The sequence below is a fragment of the Penicillium subrubescens genome, assembly GCF_028828155.1.
Source record: "Penicillium subrubescens strain IBT 31985 chromosome Unknown utg000001l_segment0_segment0, whole genome shotgun sequence".
Taxonomy (NCBI): domain Eukaryota; kingdom Fungi; phylum Ascomycota; class Eurotiomycetes; order Eurotiales; family Aspergillaceae; genus Penicillium; species Penicillium subrubescens.
The window spans coordinates 2944902-2958943 of NW_026643151.1; the positions used below are offsets into that span (position 1 = coordinate 2944902).

General features: G+C 53.7%; 2 protein-coding genes across 2 annotated transcripts; both read left to right on the top strand.

Moving 5' to 3' along the window:
• Window positions 1-325: 325 nt before the first annotated feature.
• N7473_000998 (GTP-Rho binding exocyst subunit SEC3) lies at window positions 326-4912 on the top strand (the record flags this gene model as incomplete). Its single annotated transcript, XM_057146938.1, has 3 exons — window positions 326-515; window positions 731-3914; window positions 3991-4912. The coding sequence occupies 3 exons, from the start codon at window positions 326-328 to the stop codon at window positions 4910-4912; spliced, it is 4296 nt and encodes a 1431-aa protein (XP_057014824.1).
• A 1643-nt stretch (window positions 4913-6555) lies between these two features.
• On the top strand, window positions 6556-13047 carry N7473_000999 (guanine nucleotide exchange factor DCK1; the record flags this gene model as incomplete). The annotated part of the gene is made up of 1 exon (XM_057146939.1): window positions 6556-13047. One exon carries the CDS (start codon window positions 6556-6558, stop codon window positions 13045-13047), a length of 6492 nt encoding a protein of 2163 aa, XP_057014825.1.
• Between the last annotated feature and the right edge of the window lie 995 nt (window positions 13048-14042).

A 14042-nucleotide genomic window follows, 5' to 3' on the forward strand; every position in this document is an offset into this window, starting at 1 on the left:
AGAAGGCGGGTTCAAGTCGACGTAACTAGACCAATGACTTGCTCCCACGAGCTTTCTCCGCCCTGCCCGCAACCCCAAACATAATGAGCTAATTCACCTCCAACTCCTCCCACTTGGCATTGCATTCAACGAGCCACTTCTTTGCGCCTTAACTTCCTGTGGTTGAACATCGCGTCTGCTAATCTCCATAGCGGACCTCAATTCGGCTCTGAGCACTGTGCGCGCGCAAGACCACCGGTAGACGTACCCCGGTGTCCCACCATGTCTCCTTGATCTTGCGAATCCTACAAACGAATCCGGTGACCCCCGCTTGAGCAGAGACACGATGATGAACAGCCGTGACCGTCCCCGTCCGCCGCCGACGAATGATGCGCGACGCGGAGCTGATCCTCGCAATGGCTCCGGGTCTGGCCCCGGGTCGGGAGATACATCCATGTCGAGGGCGGAGAAGTTCGAGGATGAGAAGAAGCGCATCATCCAAAGCTGCTACTCTAAGAAGGATAATGATGGAACCTGTACGTGAAAGGAGCCTATATGCCCCTCGGCGACGACAAAGGGGGTTACCCCTCCTCCCTTTTCAGGGGATGGGAACACCTAGGCTGAAGCGACGTCTCACACCACTCGGCCGACCACGCCATGGCTAGTCTGTCGCTTAAAGGATACTCTGATATCGCCGGACCGAGTCAAACCCTATGGTAGCTCTCTAAGCTGACTGTCTTCGTGCTTGTAGTGATTGAATCTTATATTATCCATGTCCGCATCACGGAAGATGCGGCGCACCCCTCGACCCCTGCCCCACCGGACTCAGCTCCGAACAACAAGAAACCTCGCGTCATTATAGTTTCTGTTCGAAGATCAGGTCGTGTTCGAATGCACAAAGCGCGCGAGAATAATGATGGCACCTTTTCCATTGGAAAGACGTGGATGTTGGACGACCTCACTGGGATTCAATCGTACAGCGCTTTTGTGCCGAAATCACCAACCGAACAACAGCATAAGGACTGGGCGGGAAGTGTTGGATTCGTGGTGAGCATTGGAAAACCATACTATTGGCATGCCAGAAGTTCCAAGGAGAAGGAGTTCTTCATTGGCAGCCTGGTGAAGATTTACAAGAAATATACCGGAGGCAAAGTGCCGAACCTAATTGGGTTTGACGAGAGAGAAAGACAACTGCTTGCAGGCAGTACAGGTCCCTCGGCGCCTTCACCAGTTCCACCCGGCTCGCGAGGTGGTCCTGACTCGTCGGCGGAAACCCCGTCGCCTCTTCAACATCCACCTCCCCCGCAGGCACCATTCACTCGTGACCCAAGCCGCGATGGAGCTCGTGAGGTTCGACGGAGGCCCTCCGAAGACCCTGTTCTTCGATCTCAAAAGAGCCGTGAGCAGATGAGTCGTCCATCTACTGCGTCAAAGCCGGCCCCTTCACCATTCGGCCCGCCTCAGAATCCACCAGCTAACGTGCCACCCCCGCGCGCGGAACCGAAAAGCAGAGAACCCCCCACAACATTTTTACAGACTGGCGATGAGAATAACCAGGGGACTGCACAAGACGAGATCCGACCTCCATCTTCTCGGGAGGGCCGCTCAGCGCAAATCCCGGCATCACTCATGCCAGCTCGTGCACCCGAACCAAGACCTTTGGAACCGAAGCGCAGTACAGATGCCCTGCGCCCCACGACACCGGGGTCATTTACCAATGAGAACCGGGGCATCACTGCCAGTCCTGGAAGCAGCATTGGACCGAAGTCTCCATATCGCGATGCTCCTGAGAAAGCGTCCGCAGCGGCTCAAGAACCTACACCAGAAACCACCACTGCCCCTACAGCCGCTGCGGAAGTACCCAAGCCCGCACCGCCGCCTGAAGTAGAACATCCATCATCACCGCCAGCTGCGGAGCCTGAAGTAGTAGCACCTGCAGCGGCGGCCGAAGGAACACCCAAATCTCCGGTGGCGGAACCTAGAGCCTCGAAAGATGAGACTCTTGCCAGTCCACCCAAGCCCGCCGATGAAGATTCAGAGGCACATCGCCCAGGTCTAGGCCCAATGATCAAGAAAAAGTCCGCAAAGGACATTGCAAGTGCTTTCCGCAAGGCTGCTACTACCTATGGTGCCTTCAAACCACGCCCTGGCGGAGCGGGCGAACGTCTCCTTGCAGCAGCCAAAAAGCAGCAGGCTGAGGCTATGGGCCCCGATGGTATCACTGGCGTTGTCCCAGCCCCATCTAGATCTGCCAACGATATCACGAAGGCTGCACCAGATGAGACCGCAGAGCGAGAGACGTCGGCAGCATCAACAGTATCTGCGCCACCCGCGACTGCCACTCCACAGTCCGTGACACCAACTGTCGAAATCACACAACATCTCGGTGAGGAGTCTTTACCTCCTTCAGAACCTACACCAGCGGCAGAATCTAAAGATGGTCTGTCAGAACTCTCAAAGGTGGAAAGCCACGCCAGAAGTCCTTCCCCGGGCGCCCAGGGTCGTCGTAGAAAGCGCCGTGAAGATCATACCATCAAATACTGCCAATCCCTTGGGATCGACCATAGTGTCCTGGATGGACGTGGTATTGACTTTGATGATATTTTGACGGATTTGGGATGGAACGGGCGACTGGGCGACGAGCAGAAGATTGAGGATCTAGAAGCAGACGTCCGCCGTGAGATAGGCCGCGTTGAAGCAACCAGCTGGCTGGGTAACCTTGAACAGCAAGAAGGCAAGGTGGAACAGCTGGCTGTCCTGATTGAGAAAACCATTGAAGAGTGCGAAGAGCTGGATGGCTTGCTTACTCTTTACTCGCATGAGTTGAATACACTACACGAGGACGTCGCATTCATCGAAGCTCAGTCTCAAGGTTTGCAGGTGCAGACGGCCAATCAAAAGCTACTCCAGAACGAGTTACATACTCTCCTCAAGACACTGTCAATTTCTCCGGCCGATATCCGTCCCTTGAGGGAGGCCTCTTTGACTAACCCGGAAGGGTTGAAGGAAACCGAATCAGCGCTCTCGACGCTGTACAAGGCGATGCTGATGATCGATGCTGATATTGGGCAAAACCAGAAGAGGCAGGCCGATGCCAGCGTGGGTGTTTACGCCAATACTGAGATTGGTCAAATGCGCGCCATCAAGGAAAGAAAGGGCGAGTACCGCCAAGCTGCCTTGACCTTCCTTCAGCGTCTGAAGCCATTCATGGCTGTCGCCTTCAAGACGGCGGAACAGAAACGGGCCGATGCCGTTGCTGGCTCGCCCAGAGACCCCATGAAGCTGGACGGTTCTGCACGACAGAAATTCCGTGAGGAAGTGTGGCGATATAACCCGTTGATGCTCTTTGCAAAGGAAGTCAGCACGTCGGAATGGCATGACCTTGTTCAGCTTTATGAACAACAATCTAAGCCATCTTACCAAAATGACTTCCGTGACAACACACTGGCGTGGAAGAAGGCGGCTCGCAAGCCCACTGGAGAGGAGCAGGAACTTCTTTTTACCCACCAAGAAAAAGAGAAGGAGGGTGAGGGTATAACTATGGCTGCCCGCAAGCTGACCGTTCGCCGCGGCAAGACGATCCGAGCTGCAACTGGCCTACGCTTGGCTTCGAGCGAAAAGAAACCCACCAGCAAGGTCGAGCCGTGCGAAGCATTTGCTTCAGGCCTACGAGAGACACTGCACATGATTACAGACGAGCAGAATTTTGTTGTTCAATTCTTCCAACTTAACTCTCTTGCCACCGCCGACTTCTCGGATCTGGTAGCTGCTGCTAGCCCAGAGAATCGCCAGTGTCCCGACTTCACTGTTAAACAGTCCCCTGATCCCGACCGCCAAATGGCTAAGCGCGTTGAGCAGATCATGGATGAAATCTACTCTTTCTGGCCTAATGACCTGCAGAGCATGGTGGATTGGGCAGTGCAAGCTGATCCCATGTAAGTTTTTCCCCTACCTTTGCTCTTCGAATGAAATGCAACGACCTAGCCCGCTAACACACATCTCTCCCTTTAGGCAAGGGATTGGCATCCTATTCGCTCTCGAGTCAGCTATGACTGAACTCGACGACACTAATCAAGAATTCATCATTCACTCTCTCCAAAAGATCCACTCGCGCTTGATGGGCCTATTCAATCGGTTCGTGGATGAACAGATCCGCGGCATCGAGGACACCAAGGTCAAGGTCAACAAGCGGAAGGGTGTCATTTCCTTTATGCGAGTTTTCCCCAACTTCTCCACGGCCGTTGAAAACATGCTGGCCAACTCGGTTGCCGAGACCTGTGATATCCGTATCAGTGTCAACGATGCATACGACCGCATCAACCGGGCCATGTGGGAGTCTCTCAAATTCATCGCCAAGGAAGCACCTGGCCAGCCACCAGGAGTGGCAGCCAGCGCCGGAGATCCCGAGGACAAGGAGGTGCTCAACTACCACATTCTACTCATTGAGAATATGAACCACTACGTCGAGGAGGTTGATGTCCACAGTCTGCCTGTGCTCGAACGCTGGGCGGACCGAGCACGCCAGGACTTTGACGAGCACATGAAGCTTTACCTCGACGCCGTCATTCATCGGCCTCTTGGGAAATTGCTTGATTTCATCCAGTCTGTCGAGACCCTGCAGGCCAATGGTACGGCAGACATTGCCACGCGCGCCAGCCACTCCCGCATGGTGGCCAAGAAGGTGCTCTCCTCGTATGATGCCAAGGAAATCAAGCGTGGCGTGGATATGCTGAAGAAGCGCGTTGAGAAGCACTTTGGCGATGCCGATGACCCTGGTCTCAGCCGCAGCCTGGTGCTGAAGGTGATTCGGGAGTGTGAGATTCGGTATGAGAATGCATGGGACCGGACTCGACGAATCATCGATACGGTGTATGAGGGACAGTTGGAGATGGAGTGGCGCAAGGAGGATGCCGTGACGATGTTCCGGAAATGAGGTCCTTCTTAATAATGTTGTTTCTTCTAGAGATGTTTTTTTTTTCTCATGTTTTCCCTTGTTGCTTTGGATGTTTCCTTGTTGTGTTTGGGGATTGCAACGGACATTTGGGTCACATCAGCCTGGGCGTATGGGTTCTGCCGTTCTTCGTGTCACGTCTATAGCCCGCTTATGATATACTGTTCTGTAGGAAGATTTGTTTGTTTTCTTCACTCGAGTTGAAATGTCCTTTTAATACACACTGTCTGTGAGTACGTGCTCCATACTTGGTTATTAGTCATGATCGTACCAACCCTTTTCGGTTCTGCTCAGCCGTCCCGTGCCCCGTGATTGGATGCCTGGCTAACCAGGCCCACTGGTTCGAGCCCGTCTCATTTTCCCGCTCAGGGGCAACATGCTGGTCTGTGCTTTTTGGGCCTTTGGACTCGAACAAACGTGACTACGAGACCAGTTTAATTAGTTCAAGAGTGGGTAACTGCAGAATTAAGGCTACGTATATATTCTGTGACATGAAACCAGTGATATTATTAAAGTAGATAACGGACCAATGATTATTGCTTAGGAGTCGTCAACGGTTAATTGATCGTAATTAAGCATAGATTGGCCGGACGGGGTTCTTCCGAGGCCTGTTGGGGGGAAATAACCATAGTAACAAAGTAACAAAAGTAGAACAACCAAGTAAACGTATCACAAAGCTAAAATATCCAGATGCATATAGGTCAATTGATCTCAACATGTAGCCATCAGATCTAGCAGCAGTTATCCTCCCCTGCTGAAACCCACGGGCTTGTCAATTGGCCTAAGCATTCTGAACCTGTACTCTGTACTCCGTCCATCCCAGCGGTCGGTGTGGGGAGATTTGAAGATCGGTGATTTGCGTGCTCTTGGATCGTTTTCTTGCTTTCTCTCTCGTGTCATCCCCGTTTGTTCCTTTCTTCTTATTCTTCGCCGGTGATATCCTTTGTGCTTGTCTTGAATTTTTCTCAATTCCTTTTATTCTTGTAATACTTTTCTTTCTACTGTGAGTATTCTTCTCCTCTACCCAAAACCCCTGGTTTCTTCCCCACTGTTCTTCGCCAAGGGCTGGAAGTTCGTCTCCACAACGCGAAAGGTTTCGCAAGGGGGGGGGGCACGGTTACCCAATGCGACTCTTTGGACCCTTCGAGCCGTCGATTGCGGTGTCGAGGCATCGTGCCAACTGTTTCGATCGTCCGATTTGCCTTTTGCTTCTTCTTCAAACGTCCTTCCCACCCCTTTGGCCCCCAACAGCCCCGTGCCGATTGATACCAACCATCACCACCATCTCCTCTTCTCCGTACCCCAGCGCCCTCCTAATAATGACCCGCTAGATCTCTCGAGCTGTCGCATACCTTCGATCGCACAAACCATTTCCTCTCCGATCCTCTCCCCGGACCCCAACGAGCGGGAATCCCCTCTGCATGTCGCGTTCGATTGACCAAACCAACATTCTCCCGTCGTGAACCTCCCCCCGGACCCTCCCTTGCCTGTGGAATTCTTGCGATCGGAATTCCCCAGTCCGTCCATTGCGGGGATTGACACACAATCGACAATCCTGAGCGCCGAAGCTCGTGGCCTCGTCTATCAAGATCGCGCCGGCTAGACCTAGTCTCGTCGCCGCTGTCATGCCCTGGCGGCCGCTGCCTCGCATTGCTTTTGCGGTGGCCATCTATCCGTTTCACCCCTCCTCTCCTGCGGACCTCCCCCTCGAACTCGGCGATGAATTGTATATTATTGAACAAGGTGGTTTAGACGGCGAATGGTGCCGCGGATATCTTGTTGCGCCACCGTCCTTGCTGGCGGGTTTGACAAGTACCAAGGGCCTGACACTCGAGGCCCGCGTCTTCTCGGGTATCTTTCCGCGGAACTGTGTTGAGATCCGGGAAGTGCTTGGCGACGGCGAGGGATATAAGGCTCTACTCAATGGCGACCGGAAAAGTGTAGATCGCCTGACCCTGCCAGGTCTGTCGGGACTAGAGGCCGACCTGGTGTCGCGCAGCAGTGTGGCCTACTCGGTCACCGAATCCCAGGCTGGCGGTGAGGTGTCGGAGGTGGTAGTTGCGAAGAAGGGCAAGCCCGCACAGATTGTGATTCACAAAATAGACGAGTCTGATCTATCCAACCCGAATTCCGCGCATACCTATCGAACCGGTTCGATCCCGCATACACCTGTGACCCTCGCTCCGCGCGACCCCGATGCGCCAAAGCCCGCTGCCCCCGTGCCGATGCTCAAGATTGGCGACGAGACACCCACGTCTCTAACGGAGCCATTGGTCGACGAAATCGCCTCCTGCTTGCGTGAATGGCACTCGACGAACTTGCACGAGCTGCTCCTGGCTCGTCAGTATGATGTGTTGGAGGAAATGTCGACAATCGTCCAGGAACTGGATTTCGCGAGACGCCAATTGCTGCACAATGTGTTGACGGGCAAAGAGAAGGAGTCGCTTCGGGATGAGACAGTCTGGAAGCTTGTCAGGGCCAACAAGATGCTGAGTGGGGACACCATCGTACGGGATCCCGAGCAGCGAGGCCGATTGTTGACGGGTGAAGACTCGGCAATTCAACTTGCGAAGCTCCAGTCCGAAATGAGCATGCTCGATAGCAGCCCCGTCGCCAACTCCGATACTACTGCTCTGAACCACCTCTTGCTGGAGATCAACGCAGTATCGGGGAATGCCCCGGGACCTGTTTCTCTCGGGATTCAGCTGTATTCGCGGTCTGACTCTGGCATATTCAATCCAATGTCTGAAACCTACAGCCTCGATATACCATCTCCTGATAAGTTTGTCAGTTTGACCCAAAGCAGTAAACTAAAGACGCTCTTCACCGAGCTCGCTGCAACGGATATTGGAGATGGCTCCCCGAATGGCCGCCAGCTCTATGTTGTTGCCTCCGTGCGTGCGGCAGAATCCCGGTCGACCGTCGACAACATTCCCGTCTCAAGATCATCGATATCACGCGAAGGCTCTGCGGCTTCAAAAGCAGCTGCAACTGGCGGAGTCCAGCCTTCGGTTAAGGGCAGTCTGCGAACACGGCGCAGCATGATGTGGGCACCCAAGACTCGAGGCTCGCCCAGTTTGGACCAAACACCTAGGTCTGCTGCTCCAGGAGCTCCGCGGTCGTCGAGTAGCTCGTCCGCTCCGCAAGATCCAAATACGCCCCAGCCTACCCCAACGAAAGAAAGCTCTGCCATTCGGACCATCGGTGTGGGTATCCTGGAGGTATCTCCAATTCTACGACAAGACAAGGACACGGAATCCGTCATCAATATCTGGTCTCCCCCTCGAGAAGGCGAAGAAGGCGAGGGACATCCAGACGGGTTTGAAAAGCTACTGCATACTCTCCTCCCTAGCCCGTCTGGTCGGTATGTACGTGCAGATACTGCTCGATTGCACATACATCTGCATCCATTCACTAGTACCGACCCAGAAACCCTCGTGCGCCAGAACCCGACAATACTCCAGGATGTTGTACAGACCCGCCGTATCGGTTTCTCCAAGGCACCCACCAAGCCACGATCAGATATCTACGTGACGATTTCGCAGGCTATTTTCCCTACAGATGCTCTTCTGTCTCACCCAACGGCTGGCCAGGTTTCTCTGCAGTCAACTACCGATCTTCGCAACCTCCAGCTTACACTAGAAGTCCGCGATGCCTCTGGTGCGCGGGTGGATAAATGCGTCTTCCCTTCATCTGCTAACACGTCACACACTGCTTGGCGGACGACAATTGCCGAACGGGGCACACCCTGGTACCAGACTATTCGCCTGAACATCCCCACTGAGAAGATCCCCGGCTCGCACATGATCATGAGCGTTGCCGATGCGCCAGAGTTTCCCTTTGCCCTCGCCTGGATGCCTCTTTGGGACCAGCAGGCTTTCATCCGTGATGGTCAGCATTCCCTGCTGCTCCATGCCTATGACAAGCAGACATCTAGTATTGAGAACGGAAAGGGCGCGTACTTGAATCTTCCGTGGAGTGCCTTGGGTAAGAATGAGTCGGCCAAAGACGAAGCGGTTACGGGCCCTTTGGCAACTTTGCGCCTCCAGACTCATCTCTGCAGCACGGAGTACTCCCAGGATCAGGTTATTTTGAGCCTGTTGAACTGGAAAGAGCGGCCCGTTGACGAGGTGCTGAATACCCTCAAGCGCTTGCTTTTCGTCCCGGAGATGGAGATCGTCAAGCAACTCCGTGGAGTATTCGATGCACTCTTCGGCATTCTGGTTGAGAACGCCGGCAACGAGGAATATGAGGATCTGATTTTCAACAACCTGGTCACCGTGCTCGGCATCGTTCATGATCGCCGTTTCAATTTGGGCCCTCTGGTTGACCACTATGCGGACGAACAATTCAATTTCCCATTCGTGACGCCATGCCTTATTCGGAGCTACCTGCGCCTTCTGAATGCCGCTACCGATGTCCACCAGTCCCGTAACCTCCGCGCCGCGTTCAAGGTTGGACGACACCTGCTCAAGTTCATCATCAATGCCCGTGAGCAGCAGAAAGCGAAGGAAGAAGGTATCGGCATTACCTCGGTTCAGTCAACCTTCAACCGGGACTTGCACACGATCTTCAAGTCCATGGAAAGCCTTATGAAGAACTCTTCCCCAGCGTTGGTCGGAAGCAAGACTTTGATTGTGCAGCACTTCCACTATTGGCTCCCTGAGCTCTCCAAGGTTCTTGGCCGCGACGAGATGATTATGATTGCTTTAAGTTTCATGGATTCCTGCAAGGATGTGACGGGCATGTTGGTTCTTTACAAGCTGGTCCTCATCCAGAGCTACACGCAGTTCGAGATTTTTGCTTCCGGAGACGAGAGACAGACTCTGATCTCTAGCTGCGTGGGCTGGTTGACCCCTTACTGGGGCTCGACTACCAGCGTGTCTGATCAGTATCGTGACCAGGTTCGGCTCAGCAGTGCAATTGTGGCCCAGTTGCTGACCCAGTCTCATCCTCAACTTTACGATTTCATGCCGAGCATTGTTGCCTCTTACTGTGCTATTTCTGCGGAGGGAGTGGATGAAACGGAATACTTGTCTCTCCTCTTTAGCAAGTCTTTCCCCTTCCAGGTCAAGGTCTCCAAGACTCCTCAGAGGTTCGATGAAGCGTTGGTCGAGTTGTCTGCGATCATGGCAGCCATTTCCAAGATCGTGTCACCCAAGACTCCCAACCTCAATGAGCTGGAGCTCGCGACCTTTGTTGGTCAGGCTCTCGAGGCACACAACTCTATCATCGATTGCGAGGCCTACCCGGAGAGCTGGTTTAGTATTCACGTGTACAATCACCGCGCAGCAATCAAGGGTTTGGAGCACCTTGCTCTGCTCCTGATTGATAAGCTACTTCCCGATGCTGATGATGCTGACGACTTCGACACAAAACTCTGGGAGTCATTCTTCACGACGTTACTGAAGGTGATTTCTAGTGACGCCCTGGCTTTGGAGACCTTCCCCGAGCAGAAGCGCCGCGCGGTCTGGAAGATTGCGGGCGATGTCCGTGAGCAGGGTGCCGATCTGCTGCATTCTACGTGGGAGGCCATTGGTTGGGACACCACCGATGAAGAGCGAGAACGATTCGGTTTGAAGAAGCTGGGTGGTTACCAGGTTCAGTATGTACCGAACCTGGTGCCTCCTATCATTGGGCTGTGTCTGAGCGTGCACGAGGGTCTTCGTCATGCTGCTGTTCACATTCTCCGGACGATGATTCTCAGTGAGTGGGATCTTAACCAGGATATCTCAATTATCGAGACCGAAATCATTTCCAGTCTGGACTCTCTGTTCAAGGTCAAGCATATGAGTGAAAGTGTCAGCCAGAAGATTTTCATTGGTGAATTGCTGGACTTGTTTGAAGGGGATGCGGAATTTGATGAGGACCTGTTCAATGCGGTTAAGGGCCTGATTGCTACAGTTGATGAACTCCTCGACCTGCTGGTTGCCTCGCAGAGCAGCACTTCGACCCAGAGCCTCCATGCCTTGAAGCTCATGGAGTACATGAAGGACATGGGCCGCGAGGATATCTTCATCCGTTATGTCCATGAGCTTGCCGACCACCAGTCCGCCTATGACAACTTCACTGAAGCCGGTCTGGCACTCCAGTTCCATGCCGACCTCTACGATTGGGACGTCAACAAGCCTCTTCCCGAGCTACTGACACCGGCCTTCCCGGCTCAGACTGCCTTCGAGCGAAAGGAGTCATTGTACTTTTCGATCATCCAGCACTTTGAGAACGCCATGGCCTGGGCTCCTGCTTTGGCTTGCTACAAAGAACTCGCAGCACACTACGAGAGCACGACAATGGATTTCGCCAAACTTTCCCGCGCGCAGAGCTCTATGGCTCGTATTCATGACTTTATCGCCAAGGGCGGCAAACAATTCCCTCGGTACTTCCGCGTCGTCTACAAGGGTCTCGGATTCCCGCCCAGCCTGCGTGATAAGGAGTTCATCTTTGAAGGATCCCCTACGGAACGTATGGCGTCGTTTGTGGATCGTATGCAGCGGGAGCACCCTACTGCGCAGATCATGTCATCCAGTGAAATTCCTGATTACGAGGGTCAGTTCCTTCGGATCAGCGGTGTCACGGCCCATCGTGATATTTCTCATCCCGTGTATCAACGGTCGAAGGTGCCTGGTTCCGTTCGTGAGCACCTGTTGATTTCGGATCCGTCTCGCTTCTCGGCTACGTCTAGGCGACACACAAGCAGCTCGGATGTGCGTGAGCAGTATGTTGAGAAACTTATCTTCAGTACCGCGGAGCCTTTCCCGAATATCCTTCGCCGTAGCGAAATTATTGCCGTCAAGGAGATTGCCCTGTCTCCCCTGCAGACTGCCATTGAACGGACATGGCGCAAGACGCAGGAACTACAGCTTCTGGAGCGTCGGGCTGCCTCGGGTGAGGACAATGGCTTATCGAATCTCACCGAGGCTTTGGAGCAGCTACTGGAGACGCGCTCCTCCCCGACGAACTGCGTTGCTGTTTACCGCGCGTTCCTCAGCGGTGCTCAAGGAACTAAGGAGAGCAAGAACGAGGAGACGGCAGAGACCGAGGACGATGATGACGAGATGGATGATGAAGAAGAGACTCCAGAGACCATGGACCCGATGGAGAATGCTCTCGCAGTCGCGCTTATCGACCATGCTCTGGCCATCAAGCATGCGCTGTCTCTTTATCAGCGTCCCGCTCAGCAAGCTACTCAAGCTGAGCTGCTCCGTCGCTTTGAGGCCGTCTTTGAACCCGAACTTGCGTCCCTCTCGACCACCCCGCCGGAATACTCATCACCGACACCTACCCAGCCTGCCCGCCGGACTCCCTCATCAGAGACGCGTCGCAAACAGGCTGTGCAGCGATCTGTCAGCCCGGAGCAGGAGCTTATCCGGGCGTCCCGGGGTAATACGCACCACCGTAAGCGCCCAGAACGGCAATCGGTCAGCCATCGGATCAGCATAATCAACCCGTTCAAGCGGTCGCACGGCGCCTCGAACTCCATTTTCACGATCCAGCAGTCCCCCGAGAAGGCCCTGAATGCGCTGAACGGTACAGGTGACCTTGAGGAGACACCCGAGGACGACACCGCCACCATTCACAGTCGAGCCACGAGTCAATCCCGGGGTGGTAAGAGTGACAAGCGGCGCAGCTGGTTCGGCGGCGACAAGATCAAGCATGGATCTTCTCCCTCCGTAGCTGCCGTCGGCGAGGAGATGATCCACGGCACATCTCTAAAGAAACGGCCCTCACGAAGTGACACAGCCGCCCAGTCCCATGACGGCCGCAGTCGCGCGGGCTCCCAGCACCGCGGCGGCCCAGCTGCTACCGGTGCGGTCGGCTCGCCATCCGAGCGTCCAGCTCCTCCTGCCTCCAGTGGAGGCTGGTCTACCATCCCTTCGACGCGCGATTATTCGCGCCCAGTGACGCGGGACAGTGCCCACACGAGTCGCGACCAGGCAGGGAGTTTGAACGGGGGCACGTCGCGGGCATCAGTCTCTGCGCAGCAGCCGGTTAATGGCGCCCATAATAATAATGGCATGCGTGACTCGGTTTTCCGTCGGTTTAGTCTTTTGAAGGGGGTTGGGCGGAAGACTAGTCGGATGGATTTTAAGGCTAATGGGACATTGCAAGAGGAGTAAAGTCTTGGATTGGTCCTTCTTCTACTTGCTATTATACCCTCCCTCTTTTTGTTCCCCTTTTTCATGTTGACGCTCCCTTCCTCTCTTCTTCTCTTTCTTGATGTGACCTACTACTTCTTTGATGTAAACTTTCCCTTCCCTTTGCTAATTTTCTTTTTTGATTCTTCTTACCATTTTGAGTCTACCTCTTGTCTTTTTCTTTGTTTGTGTTTACCTGTGGATCGGGGGACTTTTTCTTTTCCATCTTGTTTGGAAGGTGTTATGAGATAGATACCATACCATGTTACTGCTAGTTCATAGTCCCAAGTTCCTATCTCGCATAGTTTATACTTTTTCGTCTTGCTTTTATGGATGTAAATACTCAATGTGGAAAATTAAATAGTGCAACGCTACATGTTGAGTGAATATGACCAGCCACAATTTAACCATTGAACATGGTTCCTGTAGTATGTACTTGGCAATTTTCTGACCTGACTGAACCCATAACCGAATCCTTGTTAAATGCATCATTTGTCTGTGGCAGTGCATTTCTTGGCCCTGGGCGGATCCAATCAGTGACATCAGAGTGGATCCCCTCCCCGATCAGCAGTCCTGGCCCAAGCTTCTTCCCAACTGTTCCTCACTCCCCAACTCCTCCAACTGGTCAACTCCTCTCCCAAGCTCTCTCGTCTCCCTCCGCTAAACGAAACCACCTCCCGAAACGACGCTAGTGTTGGATGCTGCATCAGTCCATCAGGACAATCGAGGCTGTGCATGTCTGATCTTCTCCATCTGATTTCTCCATCCATCCCTATTCCCTCATTCCCTATCCACGGATTCCATCATTCCACAGACCCCCTCCCCTCCCCATTCCCTCTAGTCGGTAATCCTCTTACGCTTGCCCTTTTTCCACCACGGAGCTTCCCTTTCCTCCCCCCCGCCGGTTACGTCGCAAACTAAACCACTGGAACCACGGAATTTGTGGCTGGAACCACCCCCGCCAATTCCTCCATTAG